Here is a 19706-nt window from a genome sequence, read left to right as displayed (position 1 = left end):
AGCATATGGGAAATATGAAATATGAAATATGTTGGTTTTGACCGTCGAGTAATTTGCCTCAGTAAAAAATAATCCGGTCGCCGGCCGATGTGTCCGATCTCCAGGCATCGGGAAGACTGGACACGTCGGAGCCGTCCGCCGTCCGATGAGTAACAAAGTTTAAAACCTCAGTCACAAATAGACACCGATCACCGTCCGATCAGCGGCCAACGTTTTTTTTCCGCTCATCGGGCTGGCGTCGGTCGATGATCGCACGCACATCGGGTCATTTTGTAGCATCGGGCGGCGTCCGAATTATTTTTTTATATCACAGTTTGTTTTATCCGACATCGGACCCGGGAAGGAATCGAGTTGAGATCGGAAAAAGATCGGACGATCAACGAACGGTTATCGCCCGGCGCGCGCCCGACATCGGATTCATTGTACGTGTATCATAACCAGCATCGTCTGGCGTCCGTCGGGCATCGAGCGTAGGCCCTCCGGCAATCAGACGGTCGCCGGCCGATGTGTATGCCTCTGGGAAATACCTTTTCTTTTGCCGATACACGTTCAATGAATCCGATGTCGGGCGATCGCCGGGCGATACCCGTGCGTTGATCGTCCGATCTTGTTTCGATCTCAACTCGATTCCTTCCCGGGCCCGACGTCGGGTAAAATTTTAAGTGAGACTTAAAAATAATCCGGACGCCGCCCGATGCCACAAATTGGCCCGGTGTCCGTGCGATCATCGGTCGGTCGCCAGCCCGATGAGCGGAAACATACGTCGGCCGCTGATCGGACAGTGATCGGTGTCTATTTGTGACTGAGGTATTATTACCAGCGACTGTCGAATTCAAAAACAATACGTTAAAAACAATGTATTGGAAGAAATTCAACTAGTGCATAAAATACTTTTTTTTATTGATTTTCAACAAACATCTCTATGACAACATAAATAAAATTATGAAGCAACAAAACATTTTGGTCTCTTACATATACTAAAGTATCATATGCATTGACTATGTCTGCACTTATACGTGTTTTATGTATATACTAAGAAAAAAAAACACTCTATGTGTTTGGGTATTAACATGGTATTACTTAACATTGTTACGAGAAAAATATTGTTGAGACGATGCTTTGTTATTTTCTAAAGATTGAAAAGAAGAGGGATTAATGAGTTATTGCAAAGCTGTGCCATGTTTTTATTATGTTGATCAATTTTGATTTTTTCTAAGGCAATTTGCTTTTCTAATATAATTTTCATTCTTAGAGCATTGTTGAAGGCCTCAATATTTGGCTTTTCGGCTTTTGCTTTGGTATTGAATATGTAAGATTTTATAAGGATAATTATAAAGTTAATCACTTGATTATGAGTGCCTCCTTTTTTAGTTCCAAAAATAATATATTTACATGCAGTTCTAAGTTTAATTGTTTTCTATTTAATAACAATGTCAGCTCCTGCCATATGGGTTGTACAGAATTACATTTATATAAAACGTGTATAATTGTTTCCTTACAATTTGCACAAACAGTGCATAGACTTGAAGATGTTAAATTACAGTTATACAAATATGAATTAGGTGGTAACTTGGTAGTATGCACTGTAGAATCTTATATTGAAAGTTGCGTAAAGTGTTATCTATAGTGGCTTTAAATGGAGTTAAATAAGCATGTTTCCAGTCGATACTTTGTTCATAGGGGGACATAATGTCTTCCCATTTCTTTTCTTGTTGAGTTTTATTTTCTTCTATGGTTTGTTGTAGATTATATTAATATTTAGACACTGTTTTTTGTTTGTATCTTTTCAAGTAATGTGTTATGATTGAATTTGACAAAATCTAATTGAGATAGTTGTTGTTTGTAAGCTATTTTGATACTTTTGATTAGTGTGTAATGTTTAAGATAATCTGTTCATAAAGGGTTAAAAAAGATTCAAATGTATAATAGGTCTTTGGCCTAAAGTCTTTTATGTGTTCTAAGAATTGTAAACCCCTATCAAACTAGTTTAGGTAAAATAGGGAATGTTGGTTATTTTTTTCTATCCTCTAGTTATTCCACCTATTCGTTTTATTTACATGCCCTTCTATTTCTTTCGATTTAATCTTGTTCCAAGAGATAATGACATCGCTGAGGATGATATTTTAAAAATTGGAAACACTATGTTTTTCATTAAGTGCACATTCAAATACAAGATTTCCACCATATTTATTGAGTTCATTCTGACAGAAAATTTTCCACTGCCCTTTATTGTTTATGTCTGTTGTTTTTATTATTTTCTGGTTTGCAATCCCATACAAATTGGAATATAGATTTATTAATTGTTTGTAATATTTCATGATTAGGGGATGGGAGTGCTGACAATGTGTACATATTTTTTGGCAGGGCAAAAGTTTTGGCCACAGTGACTTTTCCGAGGAGTGTTAATTTTCTGTTTTGCCACCGTTTTAATCAATTTTTAAAGGCTAGTAATTTTAGTTCCAAGTTTATGTATATAATAAGATTTTCAAGATTGGTGAAGTAAAAACCCAGTGTTTACGCTTCTTCAGAGGTCCAAGAAGAATATTTGTATTTGTTAAATATAATTTATGCATTTTGTAGTGAACCAACGTGCATAACGGTGGATTTTTTGTGCATTAAGTTTGAGTCCAGATACTTCACTAAAGTCTAGAATAGTATTAATCAATGTTGAAAACGAATTAAGCGTTCCATTCGTCATATAAGTTGTATCATCTGCGAAAAGTGTTTGTTTTATTTCTCGTTCTTTTATTTTTATAACATTGATGTCTTCATTGTTTTCAATAAAAGTTGACAATATTTCAATGCTTAATACAAAAAATGTTGTTGATAATGGACAGCCTTGTTTTACGCCCCTTTTAATAAGTATAGGTTCAGATCAATGTTCGTTATTAATAATTATGGTACTTATGTCAGTATAAAATAATTTCATCCATTGCATGAGTTCAGTTCCAAAATTAAATTGTTTGAGACTTTTAAACATGAAGTCGTGATCTAAACTGTCGAATGCTTTTTCAGAATCGGCAAAAAAGTAGTCCTGGCTTATTATTGTTATTCGGATAAGATTTTGTGCGTACGTTCTCGCCAATGAATTTACCTTTTATAAATCATGTTTGTCTTGACTCAACAACAGACGAAATAACTTGTTTCATCCTGTTTGCGATTGTTTTGGTCGCTATTTTATAGTCAACATTTAATAAACTTAAAGGTCTCCAATTATCCAGTGTATCAAGATTTTTTCCTGATTTTGGAATTAGTGTAAGAATACTTTGTTTTTGAAGTTGGGTTAATTGTCCATTAACAAATGAACGGTAAATTGAATTAATATACCATGTTTTAATAACTTCCGAAAATACCTTGTAAGACAGTTTTATATGGCTTATGGCAATATGAAAAACATCAGAAAAATTTAATTTTATAAGCATGTGTGCTTGGGTAAAGATTCGATGTCAACAACATTAATTAAAATGGTTATGCTGCACGCAAAGTGAAATTTTCGCACCGATTCAGACGTATTCAAAACTGTATTCTTAAATCTTAAGATACCGGCACAAACTGCAAGAGAAAAAAACTGTCTTTTATGCACTAATGCTTTTTGAAAACAAAACTTCAATATTTTGAGAAATAAAATTCATAACGGCGTGTTTTCATTCTGTCCAGCCCGTGTGTAATCCTATGTGAACCCCTTTTATCCTGCACCCTGTATAGTGTTAATTCGATATCAACGCGTTTCTACTTGTAAGTTATACAGTACAAACGTTTTACCTCAATTTTGTTTTTAAAATGATCTGTCCCGGTTTGAAACACATTTTCAGACGGTTGCGTGCTCGGGGACCAGCCCGGTAGTGCGTTCAACGGCCTCGGTTGCGGGGAGCTGGTGGCCCAGTCGCCGTCCTACTGCTACCAGGAAAAGGTTCGAGCCCGCTGCTGCCTCTCTTGTGCTGCCTTCAACACCCATCACAACGGTTTGTCCCCAACACGTCGCTTTATAAATATCGCTGTAAATATGGTGTACACATTGCGACCTGCAGGTTCCATCTCGGGTTCGAATCGCCTGTAGGATGAATAAGTATAGCGTAAAGGATGTTACACTGTTAAGTGTAGGGGAATCAGGACTATTCTCTTTATGTGCAAACGACGCATAGACACACATTTTGACCCAATTGAAAGTACGACTAACAACTAAAAAGTTCCATATCGCAGAATTTCAGGTTCACGGTTCGATGAGTAGTCATGTTAAGACATAAAGGACTATTCGATAAGTGCCTTACGATGATAAAGTTATAAATGAAAATATATTGGTCAAGGCCACTTAATTGCATTGTGGAAAAAATAGCATAGTGTCTTGATAAGAGATAAATGTTTTAATTATCTAACCAGACATGTGTGAGATTCTTTTCCAATTTAACGAGTGCGTAGACAATTTTTTATATCTCATAAATAGACACAGGGACGGTAAACTTAAAATATATAATCGCAAGATGTCCCATTAAAGTTAAAAACTTGATAAAACAGTGTATGTAATAGCCTTTTGAAGCTAATTAAATTATTGAGGTACGACGGATAAAAGATAAACACGTGATGTACGTGTAGTACTGTTTAGATTTAAATTAAACTAAATGCACTTATATAAGATTGTTTATTTTTAACTCTCATGTTTTCAATTTACGCCGAATATCTTGTTTAAGTCTATGGTATACGATGCAATAGAGCTTAAATAATGTATAAAGTTATATATAAACTAAGGTATGTCGCTGACATCACATCAAAGCTCATCACAGGTTCCTCGTACAAAAACTTAGGTATAACGTCTTATTATTTATAGCATACGCTACGTGAATTAATCAATGTACCTCTACATGTGAGGTGGACGTATATGGCAAGCGGTTCGACGCATAATCCCAAGAAACTAGGTTTCTCATGAGAACCTAAGTTCTCATGAAAAACCTAGTTTCTTGGGATTATGCGTCGAACTGCTTGCCATATCCGTGGTTTTCATTTGGGAACCATAGGTTCTCTGAGAACCTAGGTTCTCTGAGAACCTAGGTTTTCAGAAAACCTAGGTTCTCATGAGAACCTAGGTTTTCATTATGAGAACCAAGGTTCTCATAGAACCCAGGTTCTCTTGAGAACCTAGGTTCTTTGAAAACCTAGGTTCTCAGAGAACCTAGGTTCTCTGAAAACCTAGGTTCTCTGAGAACCTAGGTTCTCAGAGAACCTAGGTTTTCATAATTACGCGTCGGACGGCGTAAACTTGCTCGTTTGGAATACGGGACACATATTATTCAGGGCGCAGGATCAATGGGGTTCACATATAATTACACACGGGCTGGACAGAATGAAAACACGCCGTTAAGAACTTTATTTTTGCAGATATCTCAAGTTATTGAAATATGTTTGCAAAGTCTTTAGCGCATAAGTTTTTCTTGCAGTGTTGCCGATATCTTACTAGTTGAATAATACATTATTACACATAATCAATAGGGATAAAACTTGTATTTTATACCATAATGATTGCTTCCTACATGTAGGTCACAGACATACTTAAAATAGATAACTGTACCGTACAGTCGTTTGAGGCCCGAACAAGGGAATTGAATATTTGAAACTCATTTAATGCTGTAACAATATATTATGTAACGATTGATCTGAATTTTTAGTCTCAAAATAATATTTACAATTAAAGATGTATTTCATAAACAGTTCAATTTTTTATTAACGTGTTCAGACCAATGTCGACCGATTACTTTACTAATTTCATTCCTAAATAACACCCATGCACGGAAACATGAACAAGAGGCGGTCACTGACGGCTAATGCCTGGGGTCACAAATATTCAACAGATAAGTTTCGTAGAATATTACTGAGCATTGTCTGAACATTGTTCAGAAAATGCTCTTGGGGAGAAACATTCACGGTTTCACGCCTATTTCTATTCATGTTACACATATGCCGCCAGCGTGTACCAAGCAATGGGAGACAACTGGAGGTTAATTATGGCACGCGGTTCGACGCATAATCCCAAGAAACTAGGTTTCTCAGAGAACCTAGGTTCTCTGAAAACCTAGGTTCTCATGAGAACCTAGGTTATTGAAATCCCAAGAAACCAGGTTTCTCACGAGAACCTATATGGCAAGCGGTTCGACGCATAATCCCAAGAAACTAGGTTTCTCATGAGAACCTAGGTTCTCAAAATGAGAACCTAGGTTCTCAGAATGAGAACCTAGGTTCTCGCTTGAAGATTGCAGATGACGTCAAGGACCCAAGTTTTCAAATGAGAACCTAGGTTTTCATGAGAACCTAGGTTCTTATTTGAAAACCTAGGTTCTCATGAGAACCTAGGTTCTCATTTGAAAACCTAGGTTTTCATGAGAACCTAGGTTCTCAGAATGAGAACCTAGGTTCTCATGAGAAACCTAGTTTCTTGGGATTATGCGTCTAACTGCTTGCCATATCCGTGGTTTTCATTTGGGAACCATAGGTTCTCTGAGAACTTAGGTTCTCTGAGAACCTAGGTTTTCAGAGAACCTAGGTTCTCTTGAGAACCTAGGTTCTCATTATGAGAACCAAGGTTCTCATAGAACCTAGGTTCTCATGAGAACCTAGGTTCTTTGAAAACCTAGGTTCTCTGAGAACCTAGGTTCTTTGAAAACCTAGGTTTTCTGAAAACCTAGGTTCTCTGAGAACCTAGGTTCTCTGAGAACCTAGGTTTTCAGATCTCTAGGTTTTCAGAATTACGCGTCGGACGGCGTAAACTTGCTCGTTTGGAAAACGGGACACATTATTCAGGGCGCAGGATCAATGGGGTTCACATATGATTACACACGGGCTGGACAGAATGAAAACACGCCGTTAAGAACTTTATTTTTGCAGATATCTCAAGTTATTGAAATATGTTTGCAAAGTCTTTAGCGCATAAGTTTTTCTTGCAATGTTGCCGATATCTTACGATTGAGTAATACATTATTACACATAACCAATAGAGATAAAACTTTATACCATAATGATTGCTTCCTACATGTAGGTCACAGACATACTTAAAATAGAAAACTGTACCGTACAGTCGTTTGAGGCCCGAACAAGGGAACTGAATATTTGAAACTCATTCAATGCTGTAACAATGAATTATCTAACGATTGATCTGAATTTTGAGTCTCAAAATAATATTTACAATTAAAGATGTATTTCATAAACAGTTCAATTTTTTATTAACGTCTTCAGACCAATGTCGACCGATTACTTTACTAATTTCATTCCTCAAGAACACCCATGCACGGAAACATGAACAAGAAGCGGTCACCGACGGCTAATGCCTGTTGTCACAAATATTCAACAGATAAGTTTCGTAGAATATTACTGAGCATTGTCTGAACATTGTTCAGAAAATGCTCTTGGGGAGAAACATTCACGGTTTCACGCCTATTTCTATTCATTTAACACATATGCCGCCAGCGTGTACCAAGCAATGGGAGACAACTGGAGGTTAATTATTACAAGCGGTTCGACGCATAATCCCAAGAAACTAGGTTTCTCATGAGAACCTAGGTTCTCATGAGAACCTAGGTTTATGAAATCCCAAGAAACCAGGTTTCTCACGAGAACCTAGGTTCTCATGAGAACCTAGGTTCTCATGAGAACCAAGGTTTATGAAATCCCAAGAAACCAGGTTTCTCATGAGAACCTAGGTTCTCATTTGAAAACCTTGGTTTACGCTTGAGAACCTAGGTTCTCATGAGAAACTAGGTTTTTCATGAGAACCTAGGTTCCCTTAGACACATAGAACTTAGGTTCTCACGAGAACCTAGGTTCTCATGAGAACCTAGGTTCTCATTCTGAGAACTTAAGTTCTCGTTTGGTATCCTAGGTTTTCACAAGAACCTAGGTTCTCATTTGAAAACCTAGGTTCTCATGAGAACCAAGGTTCTCATTTGAAAACCTAGGTTCTCATGAGAACCTAGGTTCTCATTCTGAGAACCTAGGTTCTCATTGTGAGAACCTAGGTTCTCATGAGAAACCTAGTTTCTTGGGATTATGCGTCGAACCGCTTGCCATAAACCTAGGTTCTCATGAGGTTTATGAAATCCCAAGAAACCAGGTTTCTCATGAGAACCTAGGTTCTCATGAAAACCTAGGTTCTCATGAGAACCTAGGTTTCTCATGAGAACCTAGGTTCTCATTTGAAAACCTTGGTTTACGCTTGAGAACCTAGGTTCTCATGAGAAACTAGGTTTTTCATGAGAACCTAGGTTCTCATAGACACATAGAACTTAGGTTCTCATGAGAACCTAGGTTCTCATGAGAACCTAGGTTCTCATTCTGAGAACTTAAGTTCTCGTTTGGTATCCTAGGTTTTCAAAAGAACCTAGGTTCTCATTTGAAAACCTAGGTTCTCATGAAAACCTAGGTTCTCATTTGAAAACCTAGGTTCTCATGAGAACCTAGGTTCTCATTCTGAGAACCTAGGTTCTCATGAGAAACCTAGTTTCTTGGGATTATGCGTCGAACCGCTTGCCATAGACGTATGTCGTTGTGACTTGCTTGTACTAGATATTGGAAATATTCTCACATGTCGCATTTCAACTCTGTCGCTATTAAAAAGCTCGCTGCTTGAGCACGTGCACGCGACGTTTGATGTGTTAGTATTACTGAATTCTACTGTTGCTAATTGTTATGCTCTTCATACTCTTCAAGCTATAAATACGTATATTCTTTTTATATAGTTGTTCCCTGTTTTTTCTGTTGTAACTTATTCGGTACGAAGTGTTCGATTCTTTAACTCGGACTAACTCAATACAATATTCTGTGATCAATTCCATTGTTATCGTATGGTTATGGTAACCTGATAAACTATTTAAATGCAAAATGACATAATGGTTGAATTAAAGACGATGCTTTAAGTTCAAAACCTGCCTCTGGAGACGCTATGACCGTTTTTCGGCGTAGCTGTCTAGCCCAGCTCTTCACCTTCAATGACTTTTTACATAACGCCAGGAGGCCCAAATAAATACCCTTCATTTATTCCATTAAAATTGACAACATCATCAGATTTATGTAGTATATGATGAAAAACTGTTCAGGGTAGGGAGATTCGGACTACTATCTTCACATTTTGGTCCACTTACAATTACGCATTGCCGGTATATTCTATCACCAAGACTTTCAGGGTCAGTGCTGGGTCAGCAAATCGTCAGGGGAAGACCGAGTGTTCTTTCAATAAACTACGGAATCCGGATAGTGCCATCTATAATATCGCCCTTCTTTCATCAAGGGCGACACTAGACACACGAAGCGATACACGATAATTTTCGCGAAAGTCGCGGCGACGCACGAAATTTTTCACGACAGTCGCGGCGACGCACGATAGTTTGAGTGACAGTCGCGGCGACGCACGATATATTTAACACAATATATCGCCCTTGTGTAGGTTGCTCAAAGGGCGATATATCGTGTTAAATATATCGTGCTTCGCCGAGACTGTCGCGAAAGATATCGTGCGTCGCCGCAACTGTCGCGAAAAATATCGTGTATCGCTTCGTGTGTCCAATGTCGCCCTTGATGAAAGAATGGCGAGATTATAGATGGCACTATCCATATTCCGTAATAAACCCCTTATGATGATTGCACAGTGTTGCTGTCTTATATTATCAACAACAAAAAGCACGAATTTGAGGAAATAAATGAACGAAAACCTATCGGTAACTTCCCTTTGTCTTGTATTATGAGACAAAACTACCGAAATTGTAGTGTTCTTGATAGAAGCGGAATCGGTTAATTATATAAAGACATATATGTAGCAAATGCAAGACATGATAGGCTACCGACATTTGCCCGTTTGCTTTAAATAACATATGTGACTTCAAATTGCCACAGGAAATTATCGTGGTTTGATGTTCCAATTTTTTTAAGGCGCGATGGGATTTTAAAACACCCGCGTCATGTGAAAATGATCTTATGAAGGATGCTGCCAGCGCCGCTCCATCTCAGCCTGTGCATTCACCGATGTTGTCAAGATATGCATACCTAATAGGCGAGTCTAGAGATACCACACAATATGTTTACTAAAGCGAAGAGCTTAGCCCCTGACCAGATTACGCCAGCGCGCGGGCTGGGCTTGAGCTACGCTGGTCGCATATGCCATAAGACCAATTTTCGCAAGACGCGGCTATAGCAGTGTTATTTGAATGTGTGGAAACAAAACTGCGACTTAATCAAACATACCGAATGTTTCGATTTCGATGAAATAAATTCCTTTTCTTTTAATTAAATATCTGAGAAACGTCAATTTTCCATCTTTAGTATATACGCCGAATATAAAAAAATATATATTTCTTGTTATACATAATTAACCCATTTATGCATAGCGTCTAGAAAAAAGGCTTTGGCAAACAGCGCAGACCCAGATGAGACGCCGCATAATGCGGCGTCTCATCAGGGTCTGCTCTGTTTGCTTAAAGGAATTTCTGTAAGAAATATTCTAAATATAGAAATAAATATATACTGGACATCCCTAATTTTGGAAATAAATTTATCCAATTTAGAAGGGTGGGAGAGTCCACTAGGCATAAATGGGTTAACGTGTATAACGTGGGTTTATAATTGTAAGTCAGTATGTTACCAAACAACAGCGTGTGTGCGCGTGTCTGTTGGTTGTATGCATTAGACAACAGTCCATTCGCTTTTTTTATTAATTAAGTAAGGGTTTTACTAAAGTCTGGTTTTCAACGCCAGTTTTTTTTTTCCAAAATGGTATTTGATTGCACTACAAGGATAAAGATGTTTAGTCGGCCAGACTTTTTGTGTCGTTAACTATTTTACTATTTCCAATTTAATTAGAATATTGAGTGACACGAAGTAGGCTTCAAAAGCTTTATCTAAAACTTTGTTAAAATATTAGTTCACATACAGTTAATTAATTTAATACACTTCAGTAAATAGTATACTCGAAAAAACAAAATTTTATTGAAGTTAGCAAACATGAAAGGGCACTCAACTTGGAACAGTCCGGTAAGTGGAATCACTCAACTTTTTAGGCCTTGTTATACTTATGTAAAGGTCGAGGTTTCGTTGTACAGAGTTAACTGAATATATGTACACGTGTATCCGTCATTTGTGTTTTGGAACAGAAGTCATGTTATCCGCAAATAACGCTGCCTTAGGAGACAGGAAAGCATTCCTTCAGGAGAAAGCAAAACAATGCCCCCCCCCCCTCCCCCCCCCCTGTACCCACACAAACCCGTTCTTTAGTCAGAGTGCTTAAGTATGCTGCAGAATTATTTATTTGACTCATATATATAAACAACTTAATATCTGTTTTTACTTTGATAGCATCTATAACACTGTATTCATATGTATGAGCACTATGTTTGCATTCACAGGATGCGAGTTCGGGGACCGAATACAGGGTTGTCTCCCATGGCACTGCAATGGCGACCCGAACATAGTCACCGATTGTTGTGGCACTTGTCAGACAGGTACGGAATTAGGAGAATTACGTCACAGATTAGTAGTGCATTTGTCTTTAGACATTTAATTGTTCTGAACTTATTAAACACTTCAGTAAAATGTATAAAGAACGTTCGATTTTGCTTCGAAATAGCCGGTGCTCGAATACAGACTAAAGTAAACAATAGTTTCAAACGTTTTTATCATAATGTGTAGCTTTGTTTGTTTTCAGCTTTTCAATGACTTAATAAAGTTTATAATAAATAAACATAAAGTTAAACTGTACATAGCTGCACAAGTAGAGGAAACCTTTATTATACGATGCGCTCATATATTTAGTAATTAAAAAAAAAGTCATGATAACCATGGAATTACTTCGTTTTCCTGAATATTTTGCAAAAAAACACATTCATGGAATAATCAATTACTTATCCTAGCTGACATAAAGATCGTAATTCTCATAGTAAAAGAAATTTCTTCAGATCCTTGGTGTCCATTGAAAAATCAATTAAGTATAATATTTATATATGGTGGGTATCTGGATTGTATTTCGTAATAAATGGCTTCATCAAATTAATTTTACATAGTTAAAAGGTTCAAGTACTCGTGTGAACATACGCTTTATCCGAAATCGATATCGAACTTTTTTATTCAGATGTTCATAGTCTGAGTCGGTCCATGGATATGTAAGTTGCCGACATCTTTTTTTAATGTTAATGACGGAATGAACATTTTACATTCAATTGAGCTTATTTTTTCCAAACATTATTTGTATTACATTTACGTCACACTACTTTTTATTTAAGTTTTAAGGTCAAATTGTGTCGATATAAATGTAGCCTCTTAACAAATAATACATATCAAGTGTATGTCGAACCATAAAATAAATAAAAAGTAATATAAACAATGAAAGAAAGGATGGTTGCAACAACAACAAAAAACAACAACTATAACACAGTCATCGAATGTTGCATTATTAACTCATATAAAATAAATCACTTTAGTTGGGATTTTTGTATAACCACTTATAACCTTAATATAGATTTTCACGTTTTAAAATACTTAAATGTAACAAATGCCAGCTCAAGATACCACCTTAAGACCACGCTCCCAGTGTAGCAATTGTGCTACATGTTTATATTTACGTACATTGTGGCATATCTATTATGCAAGCATACTCCCATCAACGAAGAAATAAATGCGATATAGATTATCAACAACAAAACGAAACGAACAAACAATAACACGAACACGAAAGAGCCATCTAAAAATAAGCTCGAATAAAAATATAACAACGATCACCAGTTGCAATAATTACTCAAGCAACATTTTACTAGCGGTTTGCCCTTCGAGGGCAAAGGGACATTTTGTGTTTTAAAAAAATGCTTGATTCCAATCAACCGATGACATTGACAATTTTTATTAGTCAACACATCGACAAGCCGCTCGTAAATATTACGTTAACAGTTTTTCGGGAAACGATCGGTATTAACCCATTTATCCATAGCGTCTAGAAAAAAGGCATTGGCAAAAAGCGTAGAACTAGATGAAACGCCGAATGATTTGGCGTCTAATCAGGGTCTGCGCTGTTTGCTTAAAGGAATTTCTGTAAAAAAAAATCTAAATATAGAAATAAATATACTAATTGATCCAATTTAGAAGGATGGGAGAGTCCACTAGGCATAAATGAGTTAAATGAAAGAAAAATGACGTTTGTAATAACTTCAAATATATGTGCGCATGCATCAAACCATGAACACCAAACTGTAAGGCTAATAAGGCTCGGGTATTCGCAGGTAGCTGACGTCTGTTTACAATGTGTGTCTAAATCATAACAGGCATACCGTACTCCACTCCTCCTGACATGAGTACAACTACTGTGACAACGGATGACGTCACTCACGTGATCGACAGATGCGTAGACACGCCTACAGTAGATGACGTCACCGACTGTCGCGCATACCTACGGTGGCACGGTCGTCATGTATGTTACAATGAGTCGATCCACCGGCGTTGCTGTAAATCTTGCAGTGATGAGAAAATGCGGAACGAAGGTAAATTTTATTTATTTCATTGTTGGAACCAACGTGATTTATCCCGTTGACACAACATTATACACCGTTTGTTACTGGCTGGCAAATTTTCGTATTCATAAATATGAGCCGTGCTCTGTGAAAATGGGGTTTAATGCATGTGCGTAAAGTGTCGTCCCGGATTAGCCTGTACAGTCTGCACAGGCTAATCGGGGACTACATTTTCCGTCTTAACTAAATTTTTGCTAAGAAGAGACTTTCATTAAACAGAAATTATCATAAAAGCGAAAGGGTCGTCCCTGATTAGCCTGTGTGGACTCGTTTTTTCATGTTAATATGGGATATTATTTTAACATGTTTTATTATATTTACACAAATACTAAATCTGTCACAAGCTTGTTCTCAATATCACGACATATAACTACAATTCAACGCAACCCGTATTAACTTGCAGACTGTGCGTTCGGTGACCGGACCCCACACCTGTGTGCAGAAATAGCAAACAGGACAGGCCTTCATTGCGATATCTTTGGCGACCGGTGTTGCCATTCGTGCGTAGTTACCATGACTACCGATATCAATATCACCGGTGATGCACGTATTGCGTCTCATTTGACCATTCATCCACTTTTCACATTGCTTGTTTATGCGTTATGTTTATTGAATTCGTGATTGAATGGGTTCCTTTATGGTACTCTTATTGTTTGATTTCTCAGTATTATTTTATGTGTAAACTTGTTCTCAGCTCTCAGGAACAACACGTTTTCATGCTGATGAAACTAGGTCCGAATGTTTATCGTGACAAAAATACCGCGTTAGTATCGGTTTTACGTTCGTAACAAGGACAAAAATATTATTACAACTCTAGAGGCCACATTTATTACACAATATTGATAAATATGGTAAGAATGTTAACCTTAACAATATCTAGGCCGTTTTTTGAATCTTTGTCACGGAGTATGACCGGTTGCCGTTAAGCGTATTTTCCGTACCCGGGGGTAGATTGTGGTATACAAAAGAGAACCTGGGGTACTTACAATTAGTACCTTAGCCGACAAAACTAAATGAGACATCCACGGTTTGTTATTGTCGGCTCGAGTACTACTTAAACGTGAAAGTACCCGGGGTAGGGAAAATATACAAAAGTACCCATGGAGTATGGTTGGGTGCATTTAAGCGTATTTTCCGTACCCGGGGTAGATTGTAGTATACTTTAGAGAACCCGGGATAGTTTTAGTTGTACTTGAGCCGACAAAGACCATGGGCGTCAGAATGTTTATCTTAACATGCAATTGACCAAGTTTGAATCTGGTTCATGTGTGTCCAAACATTAGTCCCCCTGGTAAAATCTTATGAAAACCTTGTAACCGTAATACAAGCCTTATTAATTGTGGAAACCCGCAAACAAACAAAAAGTGTTCCATAACGTATGACCTGTCGTTTTAAATGTCAAACAACATTCCATGCTTAAAAGCTTATTGAACGTCGTTTGTTAAACAACTTATGCACCACATGAAGAATGTCAAACTATATTATAAAAAACTTATGATTTGTTTGTTTTATGTTATTTCAATTTAAAAACATCTTAATGTCTTTTGTTTTGATCAAAACACGTATGAAAGATATGCTTTAAATACAGTATAGCATTGGCATAGGATTCGCACTAGTTTGTTTTTGTCAAATACTTGAGTCGCGTCCGGTCTGACATACAGGTAAATGTTACTCTTAATTTGACCTTATTGATGCGATGGATTTGAACTTTAAGTCTTTGGGAATGATAAGAAACAAGAACGTGATACACCTTCATAGGTTTCTTGGAAATAAAGTTTGACATTTCTGTTGGTGATCCGCTTATTAATGCAACCTAAATAAGACCCAACCTTAAGTAAAAGCAGCTACTGCTCGTATGATAAGCTGTACATTACTGCGGTGGAAATATTTTCTGAGATACACGTATAACAACACAACGATCATCAAATATAGTCTATATAAGGTTATTTGTCAGAAAATAAAGTCAATTTCTCAGCCACATTTCATAGCGTGTGTATTTTTGATCTGATTTGATCTATAACGCGTGAATGTTACATCCTCGAAGAGATGCCACACAGTCTGCTTCGAGAGATTTAGAAATTTTAAAATATGTTGCCTTTCCATTTATCCATATTTCCCCCCTTTAAATTCTTCAAAACAGGAACTATTTTTTTTCAATTCGCTTTAAAAGTTTTGTTTACGGCGTCGAAACATATCCAGAGTTCCATATAAGATGTGTATCTGCGTATTTACGCATTGAAAAATAAACGCATTAAAAATCGGCTCAGTACGTAACAAAACGCAATACAAGTCTTGATACGTATTTTAAATCGATTAAAGTGCGTAACCGGTTTAACCAATAATCCAGTTGAGTTTTTAGTGTAAGTTAACCTTTGAATTAAAATAAAGTCAATCAAAATAAGCTTGTAATAAAATGGCCGCCCATCATGTTTTTGGATAAAAAAGGGACGTTTTAAACTACCTGCGGCCCCTGCGGAAATATTTTCAAAGAAAGTCTGTTCATATCGTCATTTTTAATTCATCCTGTTTGCATTTAATAATATAAATAACAAATAATAATATTTCTATATTAAACATGCAATTATTTTTTTTATGGAAATAAAAAATACCCCGAAATATTCCTAAATACCCTTTATGGCTGGAACAAAGGAGTAAAATACGCTTTAACAATAATATCAGGGGGTGAAATACCCTTTAAACTAAATGCTTATCTGGAGCTCTGAACATATCGTTTTATCGTTTGGAGCCGTAATAGGAAGTGTGTTTTTTACTTTAAAAAGAAAACATTGCGGACGGCTTTATCTGGCAGAACATTTGAGCCTTGTTTTGATAAAACTGGGCTTAATGCATGTGCGTTAAGTGTCGTCCCTGATTAGCCTGTACTTGTGCTTTGTTTCCGCCTAAACTTAATTTTCGGTGAGCAGAGACTTCCTTGAAACTAAAATTACCATACAAGCGGAAAGTGGCGTCCCTAATTAGCCGGTGCGGATTGCACAGGTTAATATGGGACGACACTATACGCACTTGCATTAAGCCCAATTTTCTCAGAACTAGTTACATTTATGAACGGTGATTTCATTCTGGAGGTATCGGTATGTTACACGCAACAATATAGCGTTCTTTGCTGAGGGAATATCGTGCACGTGGATTCACAACACAATGCAACCGGATGCCTATTCTCAACGAAGGAGGTCGCAGCATATACTAGTTTTCCTTTTTCACTACATTCAACATCATCATTTAAGGAGCATAGATTGAGTGAACGTTTGTTCCGACGATGGCGATTTCTGAAAAAAAGTGCGAGAGATTGGTTACATGCATGTAGTTTTACCTATCTCTTGTACGAAGCATTATAATACAAACAAAGTGAAACTTCAAAGTGATGTTCTGCTGAGTTATGTCTTAATACTTCACATTGATATGACACTTAATTTTATACAAAAACTTGGGTAAACTCATTTTGTTCTAGGTTCATAAAACTATATTAACTGAAGAAAAAACTAAATAATACTGAGTGTAACCATATTGTATACAGGACCCTAAAAGTGTATTGTGCAAGACAACCAGTGAGAGTTTAGATGGAAGGGAGATCACTGTGATGCAGGTATACTTTCAACCTCTGAGCAGAGAATCAGAATGGACTAGGACCAGAATAGCTGGATCAAATTGTATAAACAGCAAGGAACGACAACTCTGCGTGGAGATTGCTATACTATCACTGTATAATTTCCCCCTTTAACTTCCTTCTTTGTACCGGGCCTTCTGATTGCGTCCGTGATTGGTGAATTCTAAAACGGGAAGTTTAGATGGATTAAAATTTATATATACATTGTCTCCGCAGAAGAATCGATTAAAGTAACCTAAATACTCAATATCAACGAATATTTAGCAAAATATTTCGTGAAATAAAGTCAATCCATAAAAAATCAGTGTTTCTTATAACAATAGCCAAATTTTCAATGCTAAATGTTGTATGGTTACAAAGATTTAACGAGATACAAATGCTCGTTGTTATTTTTTGTGGCACAATATATTGTATTCCATTTTAAGTGTGAGCGTTAGCTCACACTAATGTTACAGACAATATTTTGCAAATCAGTATGTGCTTAGAAGCCTTAGCTACGGTATGGAAAGACAACCACTGCCTGTTGCAGCAGACGACAAATGCGTCTGCTAGGAAAGATGACCACCACATTTGCCTGTTTATAGTTCACCACTGGTACACTGCAGAGGGTTTATATGACTACTAGAGTTTAACAGCTTGTAAGACGAAATTGGCCAGTCTAGTGTTTATCATTGAAATCTGTACATATTGGCTGCTTTCAGGGAAAACTGGGCTTAATGCATGTAAAATAAGATAAGCCTGTGCATACTGATTAGCCTGTGCAATGCGCACAAGCTAATCAATGACGACATTTTTAATTTTATATTGTTTTTCGTTTAAAGAGAGTATCTGGTACTGGGATGACAATTTATGCATATGCATTTAGCCCTGTTTTCCCAAAATGAAGCTTACATTATATTTTTTTATTAATGATTTTAAAAAAAACGTGCTTTAAGACACGCTCTTTATAAATTTGAATGGGTTGTGTTCATTTAAAACTTGCAAAATAAAAAGCTATAACATATTTTGTTTAACTGAGTTGCGTCTTAACTTATACAACAGCGAACACCTACAGTGCCTTAAGCGATTTGGTTATTTCCTGCAACGATATATATATATAGGACACATGCACACTAACATAGTACATGAACATGTGGTTGAATATATTGTGCAACAAAAAGAAACAAATTTTTGTTACCGACCACATCTAGCGTTGAAATTTTAACTATTGCTCTAAGGAACATTGACTTTCATGTGTTAACTTTATTTTTCGAAATATTACTTGAAACATTTGTTAATTTTGAGTGTTTATGGGCTGTTAATCGTTGGTATCGTGTACCGCCATTTTTTACAATACTATACATACATACATACATACATACATGCATACATACATGCATACATACATACATACATACATTCATACTTACATACATACATACATACATACATACATACATACATACATACATACATACATACATACATACATACATACATACATACATACATACATACATACATACATACATACATACATACATACATACATACATACATACATACATACATACATACATACATACATACATACATACATACATACATACATACATACATACATACATACATACATACATACATACATACATACATACATACATACATACATACATACATACATACATACATACATACATACATACATACATACATACATACATACCTACGTAAGTACGCACGCACGCACGCAATCACGCACGCACGCACGCACACACATTGATTCCTCTCGATCTATGAATATCGTTTAGGCTCTGAAAATATCGAACGCTAATTAGTTTTACGCGTTGAAAAACTTAAGTTTAACCGGCGTCTAAATTTACATTGATAATTGCTCTTTTTTTGTTTACCTTAAGAGTGCTAAGCACATAAAATTAAATATTTTTGCTTTACATGTTATATTGCAATATTTTGTTTTTTCATGACAACTAATTGCATGCATAAACTCTCACGCTACTCTCTTGCTTTACGACGGTGATTTAAACACTAGGCGCATATATGAAACATGACAGATTCTACACACGTTTAAAAAGTGCGTTAAGTTGTCAGACAAGATTAAGCGACGAGGAAGTAGTGAGGATCTTGCTTTTGATTGGCTCCGGCACGCGACCTCTTTCCGGGTTCACGACGCGAATTCAAGCAGATGTAGTAGAATAATGTTACAATCAAACTGATAACTTTTTTCTTAAAGATTGCTCTTTTTAATTTAAGTTTTCACGCACAACGTTTTATTGAAACGGGCGCCAATAGAAGGGTCCTTAGTTGAAGTATTCGCTCCAGAATATCGAGACAAAAAAAATTCTGAAATAAATAAACTTCGGTTTACTCGTAAAATTCGGTAGCTTTACGCGCAACTTCGTTTAAACAAGTTTGATGACCTTCGTGGCCCGATAAGGTGTAACAATAGACCGAATTATTTAATTTATGTATATAAATATCGTCCAAAAAGTCTAGACGGAAGAAACATACGTTTAAAGATTAGTATCACCCATTTTACCGGCGCTTTGTACTAAAGTGTA

The 19706-nt window shown here is 36.6% G+C and overlaps 1 protein-coding gene across 1 annotated transcript in view; it reads left to right on the top strand.

Moving 5' to 3' along the window:
• LOC127872240 (A disintegrin and metalloproteinase with thrombospondin motifs 5-like) overlaps positions 1-14177 on the top strand; it is a 33994-nt gene extending 19817 nt beyond the window's left edge. The window contains exons 14-17 of the mRNA XM_052415574.1: positions 3813-3962; positions 11373-11468; positions 13278-13493; positions 13927-14177. Of these exons, the coding sequence (XP_052271534.1) occupies positions 3813-3962; positions 11373-11468; positions 13278-13493; positions 13927-14144 (680 nt within the window). The 3' untranslated portion in view covers positions 14145-14177. The remainder of the gene's footprint in view (positions 1-3812; positions 3963-11372; positions 11469-13277; positions 13494-13926) is intronic.
• Positions 14178-19706: the final 5529 nt, after the last annotated feature.

The sequence above is a fragment of the Dreissena polymorpha genome, chromosome 1, assembly GCF_020536995.1.
Source record: "Dreissena polymorpha isolate Duluth1 chromosome 1, UMN_Dpol_1.0, whole genome shotgun sequence".
Taxonomy (NCBI): Eukaryota; Metazoa; Mollusca; class Bivalvia; order Myida; family Dreissenidae; genus Dreissena; species Dreissena polymorpha.
Note: the sequence above shows the minus strand (reverse complement) of the source record. Positions and strands in the feature narration are given on the sequence as shown.